This window comes from Mastacembelus armatus, chromosome 15 (genome assembly GCF_900324485.2).
Source record: "Mastacembelus armatus chromosome 15, fMasArm1.2, whole genome shotgun sequence".
NCBI classification, from domain to species: Eukaryota; Metazoa; Chordata; class Actinopteri; order Synbranchiformes; family Mastacembelidae; genus Mastacembelus; species Mastacembelus armatus.
The window spans coordinates 620,362-645,264 of NC_046647.1; the positions used below are offsets into that span (position 1 = coordinate 620,362).

General features: G+C 42.0%; 1 protein-coding gene across 3 annotated transcripts in view; it reads right to left on the reverse strand.

Annotated features, from left to right (window-relative positions):
* birc6 (baculoviral IAP repeat containing 6) overlaps positions 1–24,903 on the reverse strand; it is a 150,548-nt gene that overhangs the window by 84,929 nt on the left and 40,716 nt on the right. Inside the window, exons 25-55 of one of the 3 annotated variants that reach the window (XM_026309255.1) lie at positions 23,910–24,221; positions 22,152–22,251; positions 21,727–21,941; positions 21,425–21,633; positions 18,389–18,741; positions 18,025–18,244; positions 17,608–17,744; positions 16,788–16,925; positions 16,224–16,351; positions 15,870–15,998; positions 15,350–15,565; positions 15,083–15,266; positions 14,249–14,452; positions 13,604–13,737; positions 12,750–12,903; positions 12,347–12,463; positions 10,095–10,255; positions 9,294–9,420; positions 9,060–9,170; positions 8,201–8,459; positions 7,533–8,104; positions 6,762–6,937; positions 6,540–6,636; positions 6,151–6,345; positions 5,856–6,056; positions 5,453–5,732; positions 5,107–5,363; positions 4,019–4,127; positions 3,494–3,730; positions 2,094–2,973; positions 1,811–1,954 (exon numbers count right to left, since the gene is read on the reverse strand). In XM_026309255.1, coding sequence (XP_026165040.1) covers positions 1,811–1,954; positions 2,094–2,973; positions 3,494–3,730; positions 4,019–4,127; positions 5,107–5,363; positions 5,453–5,732; positions 5,856–6,056; positions 6,151–6,345; positions 6,540–6,636; positions 6,762–6,937; positions 7,533–8,104; positions 8,201–8,459; positions 9,060–9,170; positions 9,294–9,420; positions 10,095–10,255; positions 12,347–12,463; positions 12,750–12,903; positions 13,604–13,737; positions 14,249–14,452; positions 15,083–15,266; positions 15,350–15,565; positions 15,870–15,998; positions 16,224–16,351; positions 16,788–16,925; positions 17,608–17,744; positions 18,025–18,244; positions 18,389–18,741; positions 21,425–21,633; positions 21,727–21,941; positions 22,152–22,251; positions 23,910–24,221 — 6,756 coding nt within the window. Of the gene's footprint in view, positions 1–1,810; positions 1,955–2,093; positions 2,974–3,493; positions 3,731–4,018; positions 4,128–5,106; positions 5,364–5,452; positions 5,733–5,855; positions 6,057–6,150; positions 6,346–6,539; positions 6,637–6,761; positions 6,938–7,532; positions 8,105–8,200; positions 8,460–9,059; positions 9,171–9,293; positions 9,421–10,094; positions 10,256–12,346; positions 12,464–12,749; positions 12,904–13,603; positions 13,738–14,248; positions 14,453–15,082; positions 15,267–15,349; positions 15,566–15,869; positions 16,002–16,223; positions 16,352–16,787; positions 16,926–17,607; positions 17,745–18,024; positions 18,245–18,388; positions 18,742–21,424; positions 21,634–21,726; positions 21,942–22,151; positions 22,252–23,909; positions 24,222–24,903 lie in introns of all 3 variants that reach the window. The other 2 variants (XM_026309256.1, XM_026309254.1) reach the window with 2 other exon arrangements.

Below are 24,903 nucleotides of genomic sequence, written 5' to 3' on the forward strand. Positions count from 1 at the left end.
CTTGAGTCTCAATAGGTGAAAAATCATCCTCTCCTGGACCTTCATAATGTGGGATATGGGAGCCACCAGCCTGTAGACATTTAGTTCAGCTGGACACTTCAAGTACCAGAACAACACAAGATGTTTTTCACAGGGACCTCCCCTACTGTAAACCCAAGTTGAAGATCCTTTGTAGAGGCTCAGTTGGGCAGCACAGTCCTTAAGCAGCCTTGGACATGCACCATCTGGGACAGCTGCCTTCCCACAGCACAGTCTTTGCACCTGCAGTCTCACCCCTGTTACTGTGACAGATGGTGGAGTATGGTGAAGGACAAAGAAGACAAGAAGATGGAAAAGTTGAGGAAGAGTGGGGGGGGTATAACCTGTTGAAGAACTTGTTGAGTTCATTGGCTCTGTCCCCATCACCCTCTGGTGTCTGGTTGTTCTTTTCTTGTAGTCAGTGAAGTTAATTCCCCTCCACACCTCTCTGATGATGTTGCACTATAGACTTATCTCTTGTTTTTGCAGTCCTGGATTACACCATCTCTTGTTCACAAATAAAGCCAGTCCTCCACCTTTTGTCTTGCCACTTGGCTCTGCACGTACCAGGGTAAAGTCTGGCTGATACAATCTTCAGTCTTATGCCTAGGGAGTCTTCAGTATTTTTATCCAACCAGGTCTCAGTAAAACACATCAGACTACACTCACAAAATGCTCTCTAGGTCTTAACCAATGTCTCCAGCTCTTCACTTTTGTTCAGTAGAGAGATGACATTCCCCATGATGATGGATGGTATGAAAGGTTTGTATCCATTTCCTGCCTTTAAATGGTAAATGGTAAAATGGTCTTATACTTACATAGTATTTTTCACACAATCACACCAATGGAATCCAGGACACTTCGACATGTGGACTAGTGATGCCAAGGATCAAACCCCCAACCCTCTAGTTCATGGCCGACCTGCTCTACCTCCTGAGCCACAGCCACCTCTTTAGTTTAGCACCAGCTCTGCATCGACAGAGAGACCTCTTCAGCTCAGATGGAACAGGGTGATATACTGCAGATTTGCTCCATTTTAGTAAAAGGAGGTCATCTCCTGTGTAGATTCTTCTCCCCACAGTAATATCCATAAGTTATTAAGCGAAATAGAACAGTGGTTGTTAAAATACATCCAAAAAGTGGGAAAAGTTCAGAAGACTTTACTGCCATCTGCTCAAGTGCAAATTCTAGAAATTGATTGAAACTTTTTTGTGTACAAGCGAAGTCTCTGACGTGATGGTAATACTGGGTGGAACAGGAAAGGTTACCAAATTTTGAAGGAGTTATTCTCTAAGCAAAATAAATATCTATATAAAATGTTATGGTAGGCTGATGCTGTAAACACTAACCATAAGATCTTGCCAGATGTAGTTCTGTAGTTATTAATGGGCAATAAAAAAACAGTTAGGGCTTCTTGAGATAATTAAAACGATGCTGCCCTAGACACAGGTGCAAACTGCTAAGACAGTTTTTCTGACAACCAATCATTGAGCTGTATAAAACATAAAGCAGCACGTTGTCACTAAGGATGGATTATACTATGCATGTACCAGCCTGAACAGATCACTGTGGAAAGAAATGGAGTCACTGTCTCATTTTGCCACACTGCATCCTTGTGGTCACAGCTGAATATTACTTCAATACTACAATACTACTCATGTTTAGTGATGGTCTATAGCCATGCTGGCTGCTCTAAAGGCTGTGCATGGTTAGAATATAATAGAGAAACATTTTTGCAGTTATCCTGAAAGAAAACCGACCTGATTATGAGAGAAGAAACAAAGTTACCCACCGGACAAGGAGACTGTAAGAAGACTGTGACCTTCTCATCCTCCAGCATGAGCTGCAAGAAAAGCCTTCGAACAAAGCCTGAGATGTTTCCAGAGATTGGCACATTACCTCGCTGTGGTGCAGACTGGAAGAGCTCACATAGAACCTGCCAAAAAAAAAAAAAAAAAAAACAAGAGACAAATAAATAAATACACCTAATATATCATTGGCACTATTACTATGGCTAACATTTTAATTAATCTGTCTATGGCTGTGTTGGACAGAGGTGACATATACGAAGAGACCTGTGCCATGAGCCGCTGGTTGTTAGGGTGGCAGGAGATACACTGGAGAAAGAAGGCCACAGTGGCGTTCTCTAGAGCTGTCCTCTGCTGGGTAGTAAGCCCACCTGCCTGTCCTGAAGATGCCAGAGAAAATCGTAAACCTGAAGGCTGAGGCTGGGACGGAGGGGAACCTGCTGCAGATCCCGAACTCAGAGGCTGACAGCCTGCATTGGCACTAGCACTGGCGGTGGCACTGGCACTAGAGTGGCATAGCAGGAAGAGGAGTGCTGTCCACAGCGGATTGACTTCTGGTCCTCCTAACCAGTCTTTCATGGCATGACTGTTGCCTACTTCTGTCAGAAAACGTAGCACCGGAGCGGCCAGCTCTGCAGCCAGTGGAGGCCGACTCAGCAAAGATGAGGAGGATGAGTGGTAGTGGTGATGGTGATGGTAGTGTCGTCTCTCTACCTGAGCAGCAGGCAGAGGGAGGTCAGCGCTGGCCAGGAGGCCAACACAGAACTGAGCCAGGCTGCGAACGAGCAGTGAGGGTAAGCCTGAATCCAGTAACTGCTCTATAGCTTCTGGAGACTGGGAGGCAGCTGCCAGTGTGGTTAGCTGGGATTCAGACAGATTAATGGGAGGTCTCACATGCTTGGAATCATCTGTAAGTCCTGTGGCATTTGTGTTGGAATCATGCTGCTTTTTGCTGTCATCAGTCATAGCAAGGCGGCAGTGCTGGGCTTGAGAGTGGCTGTCACTGGGCACTGAGACAATCCCCATCCAGGACATCAGCAAGGAGAAGTAGCTGGGATGGATGTGACACATAGAGCACAGCAAGCTGTCCACAGCCTTCTTCAGTACAATGTCGCATGGCAATGACATGGACCAGCTATACAGCATCCTAGAGGGAAGGACAATGAATGAAATCAGTAAGTCTTCAAACTCTCAAAGCTGATATACTGTGTGCATAAACTCTTCATGGTAGGTAGGAAGGGAAAGAATTAATGTGGTATGTGTAAGTATTCTCTTACATTCATTATTCAACATTTACTTAAAACAGTGAGTTGAATATGTAGGATCAAGATCTTTAAAGATCTATAACCCAGAAATCTTACACAAAGCATAGTAGTAAAGTATTAAGAAACTAAGATTCCTAGCACATGTGGAAATGTATATCCAAATACTGCAAAACTCTTCTCAAAATATTGTCAAAATTACTCCACAACTGTTTGTATTCAAGTCCAACCTTAAAATGCTTTGAACAGACTCTTACTATGCTTAATATGCCACACAAGAAGTTTCAGCAAAACCTGGACAAACTGCCCCTGTACCTGATTTTTCCTCCATTGTCACACCTCTTGTATGTGTGTATACATGTGAGTGTATGTATAAACTTGTTATGGGAAAAGACTCTGACTGACTCAAAGAGCTCTCTGTTGAGCAGTGCAGGCAGATCGTAGTCAACAGGAAGCTCATAGCTGTGCCACAGTATGGCTGCTACACAGTGGAGGTGAGAGGGTGAAGGCATGACGAGACCATACTCCCTCGATGAAGCAGAGGAAAAGCCAGCAGCCGCCCCTGTGTATCCCATTGGACTGCTAAGCTTGTGGGCTGCAACCCGAGAGGAGTCGTGGACCCAGTGGAGGAGAGCCTGGATTCTGGAGGATTAAAAGTCAGAGCAAGGTCATAAAACAACTCATCACAGGATTTGAAAAATACTGCAGTACCTCCTTGGTGACTCAGTGTGAGCTGTGCCACAGTGCAATTTATATGCAACAAAGCCAGCCATATGACAGTAAAAGATGACAAGTGTCAGGACAGATTTTACTATCAGCTTATGACTGTCTGCAAAATCACCTTGACGAAATATTGTTTATCACTGGCTGTAATACGTGCAGAGTGATGTTTAAGGACAGTTTCCAGGTAAAAACAGGATGTTGATATACCTGTCTTTGGTCCCAGAGTCCTGTGTGGTGCCCAGCTGGTACAGAATGTCGATGGTGGAGTCTGAGGAGAGGCCATTCAGTCGCCCAAACAGCAGAGGACTGTTCAAATCTACAAAGAAAGAAGGCTAAAGTACGGATGGCAATCATGCTTACAACAATTTTCACAAGAGGATTTGTGGTCGCTAATATTTTGAGACCTAAATTCAGGTTCAGTCTCTTTTGCTATTCATCAAAAAAAAAGAGCAAAAAATACAGTCGGGTCTAGTCAAGAAGACAGGTAATGCATACTCTTTCAGGTCTACTAACTATAACCTAGAAATTTGTTCTGTGTAGAGCAAATATAGTATCATTATTTGGGTTTCCATCAGCTCATTTTTTTACCTGCATTTTGAAGTATCGCGTCAGAAACAAATGATGGAAACATCAAATATTAAAAAAAAAAAAAAAAAAAAAAAAACAATTCGCAAAAAAGGTTTTATGCTCACTTGAGGTGGTTAGTGTTAATGGGAATAATGGCAGATGGAAACGCATTTGTCAAATAAATACTGTCATAGCAAACAGTTGTATTTCCCCATATGTATGGGTCTTGATGTCGTAATGCACTTGCTGCTAATGCCTGCATCAAAATTTCAGTATTTCTTCTTCTCTTTATAGTATTTAATTGGGCATTCACAAGCAGAGCTGCTAATAAATTTATAATTTGCCCAAGCATAACTAATTGCTAATATCTAATATCTTCGCTTGTTGGTTGCTAGGTTACCAACACCACCCTTAAACATTAGCGCACCTGATGGAAACATCTAATTTGCATTAATTTTATTCACTTCTTTTGTGAATTTTGAAACGATTCGCTTCATGTTTGGGTGGAAACACAGCTACTGTTTCAGTACTGCAATTCTTTTTAAATGACTGCAGTACAAAAACACATGTACTAGCAGGTGGGGCAAAAAATCTGAAAGCTTTCAATTTCAAAAAAGCTAATTTGAGATCAAGTAAACTGAATATTTCAAGACTATTTTTTACTTTTTGTGGTTACGTGGCTTTGACTCCTACTAACGCTCAGCAGCATGCAGCTGTGTGTGACTCACTGGCAGGGTCGGTGCCAGAGGCGGCACAGTTCCTCAGCAGAATGTCAATGAGTTTGAGCCCTATGCGAGTTGATTGCAGACCGATCTTGACTAGCACAGCTTCAATGTTGGGCGAGTGCATGCCACAGTAAGGTGACATGAGCAGTGCTGCACAGGTCTGCAGTAGGTTGGCAGTCGGTGCTGCAGCACTGGCCATCATGGCCTCCAGGTCACTGACATGGGTCAGGCAATGGTGGAGAAGACGCAACCAACCAATGCTGTACAGGAAGAATGAAAAGATTACCATAACACTCACAACATCTAACGCAAATGAACAAAATCTCAGTCCAGGCTCAGTTTGTGGTACCTAGTTTTAGAGACCTGGTCTTCAGACGGCAGAAAGGGGTTGTTGACAGTTGCAGAGGAGGTGTTACCGAATGCTGTGAGACCCAAGAGTTTGATCTGAGATAGACCCAGGGTGCTGGCATCACGAGGCCGGTGGAGTCTCAGGCAGACAGCTGAGGCAACCTCTGCCTTCACCAGCTGGATCTTTATGTATGTCAGGCCACTGGTGACGACTGGCGTGGAGAGCGGCAGCATGTTGACCCCGTCAGCACTGATCTCCACAGAGACTGAGGATGGGCAGGCTGATGGGTACAGGAAGGTGACACAAAAGTAAAATAATGAAATGAGTTTTCATCCAAGTGATATGAATACAAACAAATATCACTATATTTTTTTGTTTACTTCTTTAATTAGGTGTTACTCACTGGCTAGAGAAGCCAGGTGTGGCTGGATGTGGAGCTCCTTCAGCAGCACAGCAGCAGGAAGATGGATGGTGAGGTCACACCAGGCCTCCTCAGGCAGAAAGATGTAGGACCATGCTGCTGAGCGGGCACGGCGGTGTGGAGGCGTGGCCTGGAGGAGGACCTCTGCTGGCTGTGCAGTGGGGCTGCTGGATGTGATGGTACCTATGAAGTAACAAACAGATCATTTAGAATTAGAAAAGAGTTAATCTAAAGTTAAGGCAAAAGTTAAAATTAAATCAGGAGCAACTGAAAGCACCTAAAGGAGCAAAATTGTGAAGTCCCTCTGCATTATCTGGTTCTGATGTCATCACTCTGGCTTTGAGGTTGCCATCCGCTGCCTTTCCAGGACCCAAGTCTAAAAACTTCATGATGGTGGAGACCATGCTGCGTGCTGTGTTTACAATGGCTCGGGTGCTGGTCACCATGTTGTTACAGATCAACTGTACACCACCTGGTAAAGGCCAAAGAAGAGTTATAGTTTCTTTGTGTTTAGTGGTTTGCTCATAGTATGTCAGTGTGGCTGTAATGCTCATGGATGCACACAGCATGGTCAGATGTGGCAACTACACCCCCACAACAGGAAAAAAACATTTAAACGCAAGTACGGCTGAGAAAGGTAAAATAAAATGTTGTGTATACACCTACCCATGTCGTGGAAGGCCTTGAGTGCCTCGCTAGTGTCCAAAACACGGAGAATGAACCATAAAAGGGGCTCTGACAGCTGACATGTAGAAAGAGACCCCTACAAGATGCACAACAAAACAAACATTTGTCATAGTATGTCATACCTTTTGTAATTTGGGGCATTTGTTTGGGTGGTTATGATATCAAATCATTGGAGCCCAGATACCTCAGTTTGATACACACCTGTCTGCCCATATAACCACATGCCATGTATGTGAGGATGGGCTGTAACATGACCTGGACCGAGGTTGCCCTCTTGCTGAGGGTGGTAAGGATAGTGAAAAGGCCATCACCCACTGAAATGGCATCCAGCCCACCATGGAAGTTCTCATGCTTGGTCAGGTGAAGACCACTGGCTCCTGAAGAACAGTATGTATTTAACTCAAATGCCTGTCCTCAGCATATTTAAATTTTTTCTATTGCGAAATGGATCACTTCAGCCTAGGGAAGTTCATGATTTTTTATTTTTACCTTCCTACAAACAAAAAGTTGAATTTGTAAGAAATAAAACAGCTTCAGTCTCAGTGGTCTAGTAAGACCCCAGTCTATTTCTGTCATTGACATTACACAGAATGTCAGTTTGCTGATATGACTTAACTTATGAAACAATTTAGCATTTATCATTTTCTAAAACACAGTAAAGAGTGAGTGCTGTTCAGCCAACATTACTACATTATACAGGGTAAGTTTCTCTTCTCATTCAGAATATTGAACATGTAAGATGATAGTAGGATGTTTTTTTGGCCGCCTGGAAGCATCAACACTAACTTATAAAACTGCTCCGGTGCATATGTTAGAAAATAGGTGCCCATCTTAGCATTCATTTATAGTGAGGTCTGTTTATCTGATGAATGATAATCCAATATAAATTTTGCTTTTAGCTCTTTGTTGTCCAGGAACTCCTGTGAGAAAAATCTGCCTGTTGCCACAGGGTTGAAAGTGCTGAGAGCTTACCTATGATCATGGCCATGGCACTGCTGTTGCACTGTCCAAGCGCCGACAAGATCTGGCTCATAATCTGCTGGTTGGCTAGCACCAGGTCAGCCACACCTGCAGGAGGACCCTGACTCGATGTAGATCCACCAGTCAAGCTTTCTTTACTGCCACAGACCTTCTCCTCATCTGACACGCTGCTATCGACTGTTCCGCTGCCTGCCAGCGGCAGCCGCCCACTGAACTCTCTGTCCCCAGATAGAGGCAGCTGCACCAGCACATTTACCAGCTTAAGGAGGTCAAACATCAGCTGATCACGTGTGGTCTCTCCACAGACAGCCTTTGCATCTCCTGGACGGATGATGTTGGCAAAAAGCCCACCAAAACAAGCCCGGGCACCCACAGAGCTGTCTGAGCCACTGCGGGAAACCACCTTATCAGAGCATGTGATGTAGTGGTGAACCAAAAACGTGATGGACTCGATGACTGAGCAGATAGTGGCAACTGACACCACCTCAAAATTTTGCTCTAAAGTAAATTCCAGCAGCTTCACCTGGGCATCCAGTGGACCCTGTCCTGTCTGAAATGGACCCCTGAAGGATCAGGACAAACCATTAGTTTCCATAAAACACTTTGTGGGGTTTCATGTCAAAACTCACTGAAAGTACATTTTCACAAGTGAGACCTACCTCTCAGTAGAAAGAATGTGCATGAGTTTGAGCAAGAACTCGCTGAACATCTGAGGACAGGTGGAGGACAGGTGTACCTGTAGGCGGCTCAGAAACTCATGCATTGCCTGCGTGGCTGTGGGTCCCACCTGTGAGGTGTGTTGGCTCGTCCCATTGGTGCTGGTGCCAGACAGGAAGCGCACCAGGATGTGAACCAGGGTGGGATCAGACACCATCTGCTGAGCCGTGCTTTCCTGAGTGCTCATCCCATTGCTGGAGGCTGGGGGTACAAATACAGGTTTCATATGACCTACGAAACACCACCGAATTTCATGGGCAAAACACTCTGCATGTATCTAAGCTATACACTCTTGAACTTGCGCCATGCAGACAAATAAAATATATCCTGACATTGCTAATCCATTAGAGTTGTCTGATTGAAGTCACTCTATATTCATTTATTTATATAAAGAGTATTTTGTTCATGAACTTATCTAGATGGCACATTCAAGAATGCTCTGACATCCAAAATGTAAGAATTGAATGACCAAAACATTCATAAGCCATGTTATAGGAAAATCTTAATTCTAAACAATCCATAAGAAAGCAAGGACATTTTGACTTAAATTATTTTATAAATACATTTATTCTTCCTCTATAATATTCCTTTATATCAACTGGCACATTCCACTCATGATTACATTAATAAACATTTTATTTCACATTATTTGACATAGGCCAGTCTCCTCTCCGAATATAATTCTATCATGAAAGACATTCAAAAGAGAAACCAGGTCTTGGATCGTGACCATCTGACTTGGTTCAAAGACTTCTCACAAATATTGATGACATGCAGGAGGAAACCAGTGGAAGTACTAACCACAGGCTGGCATGTTAGTCATCAGTGTGAGAGAGTGCAGCACCAGACACCACGTCCTCAGTGAGGTGTTGGGGTACCAGGCCAGCACTGTTAGGAAGCTGCTGATGGAAGCTGGACATAGAGAGAGAAAAGAGAAAGAGAGAAAAATTAGACTATTTAGCAATGTAACAACATCAGCCTCTACAGCTCTGAATCCCAGGTGTAGAAGGAAAGATTGTGGGGAGAAGTCCTGACCTTGATTGAGCGGTATGGTAGGCACTCGGCTGGCATTGAAAAGAAAAATGTCTGATCCACTCTCTTCATTGCTACCAGAACATGTGTTGAGACTGAGTGTTAACCACAACTGTAGTAGGGACTCCAACTGAGGGAGAGAAAAAAAAAGTGTGTTTCAAATTCACTTTGCTTTTTGTTATACAATAAAATGGCACTGAGTTGAGTTTACAATGCATTCTACGAAAATGTGAGAACTATTCACTCTGGACAGTAAAGTATGATGTTGGGTATGATGCCCCAGAGTGTGGGAGAAAATAATATTTATGTAGTAGTTTTGTTCAACCGCCACGTTAATTTTTTGCACTGAAAATAGATGAAATATCATGAGGTCAAGACTTGTAAATTTAGATTTTTAAAATCCTCCGGAGCTGAAAAACACTGATGACGCAAGGAATGATTTTGCCTGTTTGAGTGTCCATGCCTGTTCCCAATGGTCTAGTGCAACTTCTATTTGCTGATGTTTTTTCCCCCGTGGATTTCATTTACTAAATTTTTCAACTTACCCTAACTACATCATAGTTAGAATCCCCGTTTTCACCTGGAGGACAACAGTCAGCAAAAATATGCACTGTCGGACACTTATTTCCAGTAGAACAGCTACCAAAACAAATACAGATCTAAAACAGAGATGCTGAGTCACAGTCTACAATTCCATAAATCTACAATTTATAGCAAAAAACTACAGGCCACTCAATGTCTCCATGAAACAGATTTAAAATAAAATGGGAAAAGACTGTCATCACCAAGGCGTCTTGTGCTGACCTGTACATGGTGGACCTGCAGCATGGAGAAGAGTTTGTTAAAGCAGGTACTTAGCATGGGGATAGACGAGGGCTGGATAATGAGGCTGCTGCCTTGAGAAGAGCCTCCACCCTGGAGAGTCCTCAGCAGTGAATCATCAGTACCATTGGAGGCCTGGCTCACTGTAAGACAGAGAGCATACAGATCTTACAGCCATGACATATACCGTTTTTTCTGGACTATAAGTCACACCGTAATATTAGTCGCTTTTGGGGAAAGCCTTTAGCTATCAAGCTCTTCTCCTGTGGAACCAACTCTCAGTCTGGGTTCAGGAGGCAGACACACTCTGTACTTTAAAGGCTAGACTTAAAACCTTCCTCTTTGACAAAGCGTATAGTTAGGGCTGGCTTCAGGCAACCCTGAACCATCCCTTAGTTATGCTGCTATAGGCCTAGACTGCCCGAGGACCATCGGTGCACTGACCTCCCCTACCCTAACCCTAACCCTCCCTTCCCTTCCCCTCTCCTCCTCACCTCCCCCCTCACATGTACAGTGGGTATGGAAAGCAATCAGACCCCTTTAAATTCTTCACTCTTTGTGTCATTGCAGCCATTTGCCAAAATCAAAAACGTTCATTTTATTTCTCATTAATGTACACTCAGCACCCCATCTTGACAGAAAAAAACAGAAATGTAGAAATTTTTGCAAATTTATTAAAAAAGAAAAACTGAAATATCACATGGTGATATCACAGAGCCTTGGTGAGAGAGGTAAAGAAGAACCCAAAGATCACTGTGGCTGAGCTCCAGAGATGCAGTAGGGAGATGGGAGAAAGTTCCACAAAATCAACTATCACTGCAGCCCTCCACCAGTTGGGGCTTTATGGCAGAGTGGCCCGATGGAAGCCTCTCCCTCCGTGCAAGACACATGAAAGCCCGCATAGAGTTTGCCAAAAAACACATGAAGGACTCCCAGACTGTCAGAATTAAGATTCTCTGGTCTGATGAGACCAAGATTGAATCGCAGAACGCAGAAAAGATTTTTGGCATTAATTCTAAGTGGTATGTGTGGAGAAAACCAGGCACTGCTCATCACCTGCCCAATACAATCCCTACAGTGAAACATGGTGGTGGGAGCATCATGTTGTGGGGGTGTTTTTCAGCTGCAGGGACAGGACGACTGGTTGCAATTGAAGGAAAGATGAATGCGGCCAAGTACAGAGATATCCTGGAAGAAAACCTCTTCCAGAGTGCTCAAGACCTCAGACTGAGCCGAAGGCTCACTTTTCAACAGGACAATGACCACACAGCTAAAATAACAAAGGAGTGGCTTCGGAACAACTCTGTGACCGTTCTTGACTGGCCCCGCCAGAGCCCTGACCTAAACCCAATTGAGCATCTGGAGAGACCTGAAAATGGTTGTCCACCAACGTTCACCATCCAACCTGACAGAACTGGAGAGGATCTGCAAGGAAGAATGGCAGAGGATCCCCAAATCCAGGTGTGAAAAACTTGTTGCATCATAAGACTCATGGCTGTACTAGCTCAAAAGGGTGCTTCTGCTCAATACTGAGCACAGGGTCTGAATACTTATGACCATGTGATATTTCAGTTTTTCTTTTTTAATAAATTTGCAAAAATTTCTACATTTCTGTTTTTTTCTGTCAAGATGGGGTGCTGAGTGTACATTAATGAGAAATAAAATGAACTTTTTTGATTTTGGCAAATGGCTGCAATGACACAAAGAGTGAAAAATTTAATTTAATTTCATTTTTAAAGGGGTCTGAATACTTTCCATACCCACTGTATATTCCACCATTGAATGTCACTAACTTTGTGTTCTCTCCCTCTCTCTCTGTACCTTCTGCAGGTGTCCCCGGTCCTGGAGCTGTATATCGCTGATGAGCAGTTATTGGCCCCACCAACCTGCAGTGTCTATTTGTTGTTTATTGTTGCTGTTCTTTTCTCTCTCCTCTATCCACTCACCCCAACCGGTTGAGGCAGATGGCCGCCCAAACTGAGCCCGGTTCTGCTGGAGGTTTTTTCTTCCATTAAAGGGAGTTTTTCCTCTCCACTGTCGCCAAGTGCTTGCTCATAAGGGATTTGTTGGGTTTTTTTGTTTATTGTAAAGTGCCTTGAGATGATTTGTATTGTGATTTGGCGCTATACAAATAAAATTGAATTGAATTGGAAAGAATATTTTGTTGGGCTCTATGAGCCACTTATAGATACTGAATCACTGATTTCCTTTTTTATTTGGTGGTGTGTGGTTACCTGCAGATGAGCTTGAGGTGAGGGCCTGTAGAATCGAGTCAGCCTGTAGAGTTGCCATCATTTTGAGCATCAGTTCAGCCTGTTGTTCAAGGCCCACTTCTAGCCGTGCATCCAGCGCTGTGAAACGCAGAGGCAAAGGTTAGATGGAATGCCAAAAAATAATTTATTTAAAGGATAACCCTGCTGACTTTCCACAGACATCATCCACAGTTGACTCTTTCTGACTGTAGCTTTTTTGTTAAGAAAATAAAAAGAAAACACAGTGCAGCAGTGTGGCTCAACTGGTGTGTTTTTAATAGTTTATGGACATCGGTGAAAGTCTCTACAATGAGTACACTAAATTTATTGTTGAATATAGTCTCTGTGTAGGAATTGTGGAAAATAAAAATCTGCATCTGCTCACCCTGTGACACGGAGACTGAAAGACCATGTGAACCAGGCTTCTCAGTGGCAACTGGAGGTTTGGAAACAGGGATACCAACCCCTCCAATGTATGGGTTGTACCCATATGTGCCATAATCAGCGCCCCAGTAGTCATACCAGGTGCTGCTTATAGGCTGAGAAAGGACATGATAAGGGGATGAGAATGATGGACATAAGGTGATGAGAATGATGAGGGCAGATATAGTCTTTCAATTTCTACATCTGCATTCAAATCTAAAATAAAAATTCAGTTGCTCAGAATAAAATCTGTTTTATCTTAAGCTACATTTCGTTATTCCGTTAATTCAAAAAGAGCCTGTAAAAAGCAAAGAAATCACTTTACCGTCACATTTATCACATAATTCTGCAAACCTTCAGTTGACTTAGAAAACACACTAGGCAGCTTGAAAATTGTTCAGTTTTGTAGGTTAACAGTAAGGTTTATTAGTTTGTGCTTTTTCCAGATCATAACTGAGATACATTTAAGCATGAATGAAGCTCTATAATCAAGGTCTAACATACAACAAGGATCAGTAAAATTTTTCAGGGATTAACTGAAAGACTGTATGCAAAACTGAAACTGATTTCTATTTAAACTTGTAAGTTTAAACAAGGGGTAACTTATTTATTTATGCAGGGAAGGTCAATTGGTCATTTACAAGACCAGCGTATTGACACACAAGGTTTAGAAATGCTGCACTGTAGGGCAGGCTTCATGGAAACCATTTTCCGTAGAAGCTTTGTTGTATTTAGAAGAATAATTTAAAAAGAAACATTTGACCACATATATCTTATTTGTATAAAACTATGAAGATGATGTCAAAATCAACATACCTTAAACACTTTAGCAGCAAGCGGATCTTTTTCCAAATCAATATCTAAAGGATCAATATCAACATCCATCAGGTCTTGTAGCAAGTCAAAGTCTATGTCTTTATCTTTTTCCAAAGATGACAGAGGTGGAGCACCTTTGGATAATGAAAACAGCTTTAATATTGCTAAGCAAGCACACTAGGAAAACATACAAGCATGAAACTCTTTCTTTAGCACATTACTGTTGCCCAGTAATGTGCGAGGTGGGCAATTTTAATGCCCATCAAACATTTACCTCCTATACCCCTACACTGGAGAGAAAGTTTGGACATAAGACACAGCAATGGCCGAATTGAGTACTTCTGTGTGCAGAGCTGTGATGCGAAACTACTACTACGAGCTACCATTTAGGCTTCCCCAGTGAACAGTTACCAATACACTAATGTAATGTAAAGTCTTCCCAAAATGACTGAGCCTACATGCTTGAACTCTTGCTCCAAAAGTCAGAACTAATTTAATAATGAAACACATAAAACCGTGTGGAGAATACAATCAACATGCAGATAAGACCTAATTTATATTGTGATGATTACAATTGTGGGTTCATATCAAAATATGTGTGGTGTTGTGGCGAAGTGTTGAGAATAGACAGGGTTATCCACGCACTTTGAAATACTGAGGAGGTCCCAGTAGTACCTGCGATGATATCAGGCACCAGGGCCTCATCAATGCTCTCTACCAGGGGGATGGGTGTTGGCTGGGGCAGGGAGTCATCTGAATCAGCCCCCGCTGAGGAGGGCGATGCCCCAGCTTCCTCACCCACCACCACCTCATCCATGACATCCAGAGACCCCGGGGACAGCAGTTCACCTGAGAAGGCAAACTGAATGTGAAGCACTGAAGCACAGATCCTGAAGAACAAATACTTTAAGTGTCGACTGTTACTAACACACAGGTTACACAGGAAAATGTAGCAATTTAAATTGGTTGCAAAGTGAAAAACCTTTAGTTTCAGCATGGTCCCGAGATACTAAAACTACAAAAATTTAACATCAAATGAGTTACAGCAGACAGGGCAAATTGCTGAGTCCAATCCTAACAACAACATTCTAATATACTCATAATGAAACTGCTAAAATCTTTGCAGGTATATATTAGGTAGGTCTTAGTTTAGTCTATTAGCATAATAACATTTGTAATTCCGAACAAAAAATAAAGAGGTTGACAGGATGTCAGTTTTGGTTATGAACCAAAATACTTGATAATTTCAAATGTCATTGTCATGATGGTGCAAGAGGAAAAGACAGAATCACCAAAATCATTAGAAATCAAAAGAAGTCTGGTGGAGTGACCGACAGGCATAATGACACATTAGCACTGGTGTCCCTTAATCATGCTGCTAGCATGGCTATAAAACCAAAGCTACATCAATACATACTAATTGTTTTAACTTTAAGTCCAAATAAAGCTAATGCTAAACCACAAATATACTACACGCACCTGCCAGGATGTCCTGTAGCATACACGTAAGGGAATATTGTGCCCAGGCACCGCCCCAGGAGATGTCCCCCCGGTTGAAATCTGTCCCAACAAGGAGAAGAAGCAGTCGCTCCAGCTGCTGCTCAGACACCACCTCACACAAGTGGATTGTGGGTCTTGTGGCATTGGCTATCCTAGCAAGAACCTGAGAGGACAGCAAAAGCAATAATTTCTTTGCAGATTTCTACATTTAAGAAGACTTTACACAGGTTTTAGGTAAATGAATACCTTGCAGACAAAGAGCAGCAGGTCAGCATGGCAGGTAAAGTCCATGGAGAGAAGGAAGAGGGCCAGCTTCTGCACCACAGAGATGCAACGCTCATGAGACAGTGTAAAAGGTAGAGGTTCTACTTCTGGGGATTCTTTGGCTGTTGGGGACTCGGTATCCAGTGTGGAGCGAGGCCATTCGGCGGTCCGCCGTAAACGAATCAGGTCTTTGAAGTGCTGAAAAAAAGATGGGAGGTAAAGATGGATTTATGAGACATCTTTATCTATGCTTACCTACTTCTATATGGCTAACAAATTCATAGAAAAAGTACTGTTATTCAAGTTATTAACCAATACCAGGTCATTCCTGCAGATCTATAAAAAGCTTCATCCAAGCTTCTATCTCCTCCAGGCTTAACTACAGCTCTCTTTACTCTGAGTTTCACTAATTTAAGATGTTACTTCTTGTTTTTAACATTCTGAAAGGTGAGGTTCCTGTGTATATTTGCTTATATTTTAGCCAGTTTTGAAAGGTGTTCACCTTGGATGTGGCTTGTTTGAGCTTGGCCTGTTCCACCAGCAGTTTGTAGGATGAACCTTTGTTGCTTTGGATCTTCTCCTTTTCAATCTGCTCTACCAAAGCTTTTTGTTTTGCTTTCAATAAATTTAACTGCTGCAATAAAAAAGATATGATAAATACAGGCACTGCAAAAGCATTTACTGCAGAAAATCCAGTTTTAAGCTATGGCTTCGTGACAGGGGCATAAGTCAAACAAATGAGAAAAAACATTTTTGGGTGAATGTATCATTACAGAATAAACTGTACACATGTTTTCATACTCTGTGTTTGAAAGCATTTTTCTGAGTCTGGTGTGTTGAAATGAGACACCTTTACCTGCTTGTGGTGGACAAGCTGCTTGCGGATCTTGCGGGAATAGAGTCGGTCCAGGCTGCTGCTGCCTTTAGCAGATCTGCTGGAGTTCTGACACTGAAGGCTGTTATTGATGAAGCTCCACTGAATACCTTAAGGTCAAACCAAAAACATTTTAGGTTCAATGTAAATTAAAATCACACACAGTTGCTGGAAGCCCCTGAAGAAGTCTGAACTACATTTGGAGAAGGTGTGATAAAAGTGCATAAAAAAGAGCACTGGGAAATAATAATAAGCAGCTATACAGTCACCACAAAAATGAAACAAAGAATGTTTGTTTTCAACTCTTAAAATAGTTTTCCAAAAAGTCTACTCTCCTGTAAGATAAGTGATAGGGTTCTTCACCTGCAATTCAAAGTGTACATTTTAAACTGTACCAATTTTAGAGGTAATTAATCCTCAGAAAATCCATTAAACCTCTAGGTAGTACAAGATGAAAAAGAGTGATGCACAAACTGTGGTCGTCATATTTAAACTGTAAGTCAAAGATCAAAAAGATTTTTAAGGACCATTGTGCAGTTCATGTACCTGTAAAATTTTTCTCCCGGTCCTTTCCACCGAGATGCTTCTTCCCACCTGAGGTCTCATCTTCTATATTGGCTACGCAGTCCAACAATCTTGACACCAACATCACTACCCAGCTGATCATGGGGATATCCAACACGCCTGGAAGACACACACCCATACACAACTTCTTGTATGTCAATTGTTATATTTATAATAGTGAATAAATGTAAATGTACACATACAAATACAACCCCAATTCAAAAAAGTTGTGTAAAATCTGCATCAAAACAGAGTACAATGATTTGCAAATCTCATAAACCCATATTTTATTCACAATAGAACATAGAAGACATATTGAATAATTAAACATGTACCATTGTAAGAAAAAAATAAGGTATCTTTATGTTGTCCTACATACATACAGTGGTGTGAAAAAGTGTTGGACCCCTTCCTGATTTCTTATTTTTTTGGATGTTTGTCACACTTTAATGTTTGAGATCATCAAACAAATTTAAATAATGGTTTTTAAGGGAAAACAAAATCCAAAACTACATGGGTCTGTGTAAAAAAGTGTTTGCCCCCGAAACCTAATAACTGGTTGGTCCACCCTTAGCAGGAACAACTGCAATCAAGCATTTGAGATAACTTGCCATGAGTCTGTTACAGCACTATGGAGGAATTTTGGCCCACTCGTCTTTGCAGAATTGTTGCAATTCAGCCACATTGGAGGGTTTTTGAGCATGAACTGCCTTTTTAAAGGCCAACACTCTTTCACACCACTGTACATTAGTCTGAACAACTCTGCTATGCACTTGTAAACCTGCCACAGCAATGTCTATACCTTCAGTCCTGCGATGGGGAGCAGCTTGTGGTTGCTGCAGGGGAGACAGAAGGCTGTCAAGGAGGTTCAGTAGGCCTTCCAACACACCACTGTTACTGAGAGACCTTTGGCCAATGCAGGACAAAAGCATGAACACCCTGGAAGGAGAGAGAGAGAGAGAGAGAGAGAGAGAGAGAGAGAGAGAGAAAACACCTGGGCATAAAGCTAAACCCAACTGTGCCAGGTATGTTTGTAGTAAGTTCTGTTAAAAGGGGTTCACTGGGCTACAGATGATTTTTGCAGTTCCAAAATCCCAGAAGCAAACTTACTTGGAAAGCTTCTGTTTGTTTTAGGTCATTCACACCAATTTGCTAAAATTAGCATAGCTAGCACCTGGTTAGATTTTCATGTAATTTCTGGCAGCTATATGAATCCTACCTGTCCTGGGGAAAGACGAGCAGTTGCTCGGAATTGTAGAGCTCCTGGAGTACATTTGAGAGGAACTGGCCCCACCAGCGCTCACCACCACAAAGCTGCACCAATAGCAGGCCGGCGTGAAGACGAATTTTGGGTGTCCCACTGATGCAAAGATGTTTGAAGAGCTCCTCACAGGCCTGGGCATGGAAGGTACTCTGAAGCACTGATGGCACTAAGTGGCCTGAAAAGATACAGACACATGAAAGAATGTGAAATGTGGATCAAAAGTAAATTGGATGCTCTCGGCCTTCCACTAATTCAGGTCAGGGAAAACCCAAACTTATGGTAACTCCAAACACATGACAATGGCCAGTTTCCCACTCACCATTACTGGAGTGTAGCAGGCTGAGCAGTGTGTCCAGCAGGTAGCGAATGATGGTCCTCAGTTGCTCTGTGGAGGAGCTGTGGACCAGCTCCTGGGCCTCCACAGCCCCGGCTGCGGAAAGTGATTTGCGACTGGCGCCCAGTGACACACGAAGCCGCTGGACAGCATGGTGAGCCAGATTGAGTTGCAGCTGCAGCTGAATGCAGTCCTGGTAAGCTGAAAAAACACGCTGGTCCTCTTCCACTACCTTGTCTGGTTTTCGTAAGAAGTATTGAGCATTGTTAGCACTGTTGAGAGGTGGCAGGTCGATGTTCTGCAGAAGGGTCTCCAGTCGATGACAAGCTAGATTGTACCTGGTAAATGAGAACAGCATTTATTGTAATTTACATTGACAGCAAGACCCTTCTCTGATACTTCTAATGGTTCATGTGTTTAAGAACATTCTCTAAACAAGTCTTATAAAAAATTATATGAATGGATATCTGATCACATCTTCCCTGTAGTCCTCATTACTAGATGTCTTGGTGTTCCAGTATGATTTCTCAATAGATGAGGTATTAACTACCATCTTATTAGTTGTGCATTGAATAAACTGAAGCTTTAGTCAATTCACAAATCCATATTTTACAAATCATCATCAAATTCATGAACACAAAGCAAGTTTTGAGCACTAAATTCTAATTTTGTGTCAGATCAGCTTAATGTCTGCACTAGATGCTGTGATCCTATACATCATATACATACATATTCTGTTCACAGTTAACGGTGGTGGTAGCCTTCAATTAACGATCATCGGCCTCATCTCAGATAAGGACGACAGGAAGTACAGTGGACTTTTCCACGACTTTGTGGACTGGTTCCTGAGAAACTATCTCCAGATCAATGCAGGGAAGACCAAGGAGACAGGTGGTGGACTTCCACAGGTGCAGACACCCCTCACCAACACCAGGACTCTTATAATTACCTGGGTGTTCACCTCAACAATAAAATGGGCTGGTCAGATAACACTGACACACTTCACAGGAATGTCCAGAGCAGGCTCTACTTGCTGAGAAGACTGAGATTGCTTGGAGTACAGGGGACACTCCCTTTGGACCATTTTTGACACAGTGGTGGCATCAGCTATTTTCTATGGAGTCATCTGGTTGGGCAGCAGCTCGACTGTGGACAGGAAGCGACTGGACAAACTAGTCAACAGGACCAGCTATGTTCTAGGACATCCTCTTGACCTGGTGCAGGAGACAAGAGGATGGTGGCCAATCTAACTTCCCTGCTGGAGAATGACTCTCACCCAATGCATGAGACTGTGGTAGCACTGGGCAGCTGTGTCAGGGACAGACTGCTCAATCCCAAATGTGTGACGGAGTGCTATGACAGGTCCTTCTTTCAAGCTGCTATCAGACTGTACAACCAGCACTGCTCCTAGTAGACCCCCAGCAGACCTCATCACCTATAGACTGTAAACATCCTGTAAAAACCTGTAAATATACAACATACCACAGTACAATAGTGGCTTTTGGCACTTTGTATATGTGTTTTCATATATTTTTACAGTAAATACCCTGGTTCTTTCATTTTCCGTGGGACAAATAAAGTGACTTGTGACTGACTACCATAAGTTAAGATACATAAATCTTAACCCTCTGGGGTCTGAGGGGGTTTTTGGGGCCTGGACAAATTTTGACATGTCCTGACATTTGTGCTTTTTCAGTGTTTTTTAAACATATTAATGTCTAAAGTCTAATAACACTGTAATCAGCACAAAATTGGCTACAATAATATGTGAGCTTCAAGTTTATACATTATTGTGTTTTTGAGAAAAAAGTGTTTATGCATGGCTAGTGAAAAACTACAATTTTTAAGTCACTGAAATAAGACCATAAAACACAAACAGAACATTGGTTCACAAGACTTTGGAGACCAGCATGTTGTAGGCTAAAGTGTTTACTTCAGAGTGCTGTGAATGTCATCTTGTTCACACATTCACAGTAAACAATACACTGATTTAAATTTTCTAAGACACTTTTTGTCCAGAAAGGCCATATGCAAGACAGTGTGTCTCAACATGAATAGTCATGTGATTTACCTGAGAAGACAAAAGACGCACTGAACGTCCAGACAAAGGCGCGCATAATGAGCCTTTCAGTCAATGTAGATGGGACGGATTAGTGCAGCACAATACAAAACAATGAGGAGCCAAACGATCCTCATTTGAGTTAAAATCAGTGTTTTTACTCTGAGGACAAGCTAAACTATTTGTCTCTGTGTGGAATGTAAGGAGCGCCGCTTCACGTGCGTAACGCGCCATCATCCAAACGGGCCGAAAAAGTGAGTAAATTCTATGATGAAGTTTGATATTTTGTGTCATTTCTCGGGGGCGTGCACATATTTACCTGGTTCACCTGAGATTATTTACATGTGAACAGTGGACAGTGTACAAGGCGGGACCGCATTACCTGTAATGAGGTGAGACAGGAAAAAACGGACTTCTCCTTACGTTCATACGGATTAAATAAAAAGTGATGATTTGTTTTTGACTTGAATTGTTTCACTCAAAAGAAAACATTTCAAGCTTTCTAGCCATATAATTCTTATTTTTATAAGCCAAGTATTCGCTGAGATTCTGGTTGTTTTATTTACGCGTCTGTGAAGAGAAATGGCAGAGACAGAAAAGTCCGAGAGCGCACCCTGTCGGCTTTCTTTATTTAAAAAAAGCACAACGTTTTGTTGTTATTATGATGGTATACCACTAAAACTAGACCCTTTACAGATTTGAATGATATACTTCTTTTATCTGTACGATCAGAATTGACGGAGTAATTTCAGTTTGTTTCGGCCTTATCAGAAAAAGATGCGTCAAAACGTGCCGGCGCGTGCGTCGACCCCAGAGGGTTAACTTCCATGTGTTGAAAGCCCAACAACACATCACAATGTCAGGCTACCCTAGTCCTATTGAACCCCATCTATAATCAAAGACAACAAACTAGGAATGTGGTTAGAGTTTGACAGTGCTATCTGATTGATTTCTTGCCTTACCTGCACTGGATGTCTTCCTGCAGCGCCACCATCATGGTCAAGTGCTGATCTACATCTGGCTGACTGGCTGCTTCACTCTCTCCTCGCAGAGGATCATGCATCAACTTCAGCTCGCTTTCCCATGGCAGAATGTAGGTGTGGCCATAATAGAAGCCCAGTGGAATCTTTGCTCGAGCATTGGTGCTGCCATAACGCCCAATCACAGTGATCTGATGATTGTACAAAGGAGAACACATTATTGTGCTAATCTAACAAAAGCAAGAAAAAGTCATATTATCAGGTCGACTATTCAGCTAACACACCTTCATGAACCTGCAGACAGGTGGTGGCAGCAGGTCATGAAGAATGAGGGAGTGGGTGCTGATGTCGGTGGCCACCACCAGCCTGCGACCATCCACCTCCTCTCCCAGCGTCCAGATATCTATGGACAGAGAAGCTAGATCGCTACAGGTTGGGATCAGAGCATCAGTCAGTAGAACAGGACGACCAAAATCCAGCGTGACGAACCGACGAGCTCCTGGGACAAAGGGATAGTAAAAAGTTCAGTTTAAAAATGTTTGATTTTCAAACAAATGTAACAACATAATTTGAAAGTATAATATGATTTAAATAAACTTATTTTGCTCAGAATTGTTCCAAACAGTAAGCCAGTGTGCAAAAATCTGAGTTAGTCTATGTTTACAGAGTCAGTTAGATAGTAAATATGAAATTCTGGGACATAACATACCAGAATGCATCCGCTCTATGATGATGGACTGGTGTGGAGGAGGCTGCAGAAAGTGAGATGCCTGGGAAATGGCTAAAGCCAGACCACTGCCCATAGGGCTCTGTGCCAAAAACGAAACCATTGTTGTCCAGTATTAAAAAAAAATAAAAAAAATTCTCATTTTAGTGAAAAAAAAAAGACATTTGTTTGAAATGATGTATAGAGCAATTATACTAACTCTTCCTAGCTTGGTGGCCATTCTTGTAACCATCTTTAACAACGTTGTTCAGGCTATACTGTTTAACCCCTATGTACTGTTCAGGATGTTTTCATCCACCAAGGGTCATTTTTCACTCTTAATTTGGCCATAACTTTCAGTGTATTTCAGCTAATGGAATGATTTTTGGTGACAAACCTTAATTTGACATAAATTTTTTTTAAAAAATTTAGAAATTTTCCCTAGGTCAATAATTACGGAGCCCCGGAAGGGACATGGGAGAAAAAAAAAAATCGTAATCCCGAGAAACTTTTGCGAGATCCCGAGAAACTTTCGCGAGATCCCGAGAAACGTTTTCATTGTAAATCTACTTCCGGGTCAGACTGTCCCCATGGAAACGACAACAATGGAAAGAATACAAGTGTGGGAACCGTTCGTAGAGTTTTATTTAACAGTAAACACTGTTTTTACCTAAGTGAGAGACACCTGAAGAGAATACTTAACAAAAGGGGTTATTTTCGTCGTAAAACGTACTCCTAACTGGCGGACATGGTTGATTTCGTTAGCAACGAACGAGGAACATATTCTGATTTTCTCAGACACGTCAGGGTCAACATGCAAATGAATGCATGTGTGAATGCATGTGTGGACTGCAGGGTGCACACGCACGCACGCAAGCAAGCACACACGCACTATAATATGCTGATATAGTCCAGATAAAAATATAAAATATATAAAATACATATAAAAATATAGTCCAAATAAAACTCCATATAAAAGCCTGAAACTAAGCTGTCTGGCTGTGCAGTCAAAAAATGTCGTTATAATGGCAGTCAATGGGGTAAAAACATCCATGAACAGTAAATTAGTCAGAAAAAAATTAAAATCTGATGCTGCACAAAAATTAACAATGCATCAAAATCAGTGTTGTTACTAATCTTTGACATATCCAAGACTGTGATCAAAGGTAAAAAAAAATATCCAGTCCGCAATGACTTTTTATATTGAAAATAAGCCATTTTGTGTCTTTTTTGCCCAAATCTGACATCAATTATGAAATGGCATTTAAAGAGTTAAAATCCTGGATTTTATTTAACATTTAGTAGTTTTGATTAGAACTGAAGTTGAAAAAAGCAAAAAAAAGTTGAAAAAAATATTTTTCTGACATATTTTTACAGCAGTTTATTTTAGTGGATGTTTTCATCCCGAACATAACGAATCAGTAGTGAATTTGAACAGTGCACAAGGGTTAAACGTTTTCACTTTCAATCCTGATACAACCTGATTTTTGTTACCAACACTACTCTGATGCCTTTGAGCCATATAAACAAGTTTTCCCTATAAGACTACAGCATTCATTTGTTTGACATTGCCATTTTTGGGCAGTTCAGCAGCCAACTTGTGTGCCAAAACAATTTCGTCTGGAGTGCATGTTTTTCTGCCTTTCAATCATGTTTTTAATGTCAAAACATCAGCAAGCTGCCTGTTCTGGGAAGTTAAGTTGAGAGACAAAAGAGACAGCTGTCATTAAGGACTCAATAATTGAGCTGCATGTTACTAACCGGCTTGGCTTTCTGTGTGTTCTTGTGTGCAGCCAGGTTGACAGGTCCAGGATCCATCATTGAACCAGGGAAGAGGTGAGCCAACTCAGCACTGAAGGCTGCTGATACTGCCTCGTTGGGCGGTGTGAGGGGAGGTGTCATGAAGAGGGGTGTGGTTTTAGGTGTTGGGGGAATGACATCAGAAGGGTGGATGAAGAAGCCTGGTGCTGAGGATGGGTTTGAAGGCACAGAGTTGTGGATGGGTCCCACACCGGAGGCAGCTGCAGCTGCTGCAGAGGAGGTCTGATGCAGCTTGGCCTCCAGCTTGGCCTTCTGTTGTCAGGGAAGACAAGGCCTTCTTACTAACCACAGAGAAAAACTAGACTGGCAACTGCAGTAACAGGACATCTTTGAAAATTCTACATCTGGATCTGTCTCATAAAATGTTTCCGTTATCTTAAGATGCAAGATTTCATTTCCAGATACAAATTTTCACAGTTTATCACAAAGTGTCATAGAGTTTACAATACAAACTATACATGTAATGCAACAATATTTTTTAACAGTAAATGATATATTTATGCTACAGTGGTGTGAAAAGGTGTTGGCCCCTTCCTGATTTCTTATTTTTTTGCATGCTTGTCACACTTTGTTTCAGATCATCAAACAAATTTAAATATTAGTCAAAGATAACAAGTAAACACATGCAGTTTTTAAATCAAGGTTTTTATTAAGAGAAAACAAAATCCAAAACTACATGGCCCTGTGTGAAAAAGTGTTTGCCCCCTAAACCTAATAACTGGTTGGGCCACCCTTAGCAGCAACACCGCAATCAAGCGTTTGTGATAACTTGCAATGAGTCTGTTACAGTGCTGTGGTGGAATTTTGGCCCACTCATCTTTGCAAAATTGTTGTAATTCAGCCACATTGGAGGGTTTTCGAGCATGAACCACCTTTTTAAGGTCATGCCAGTCAATCAGATTCAGGTCAGGACTTTGACTAGGCCACTCAAAGT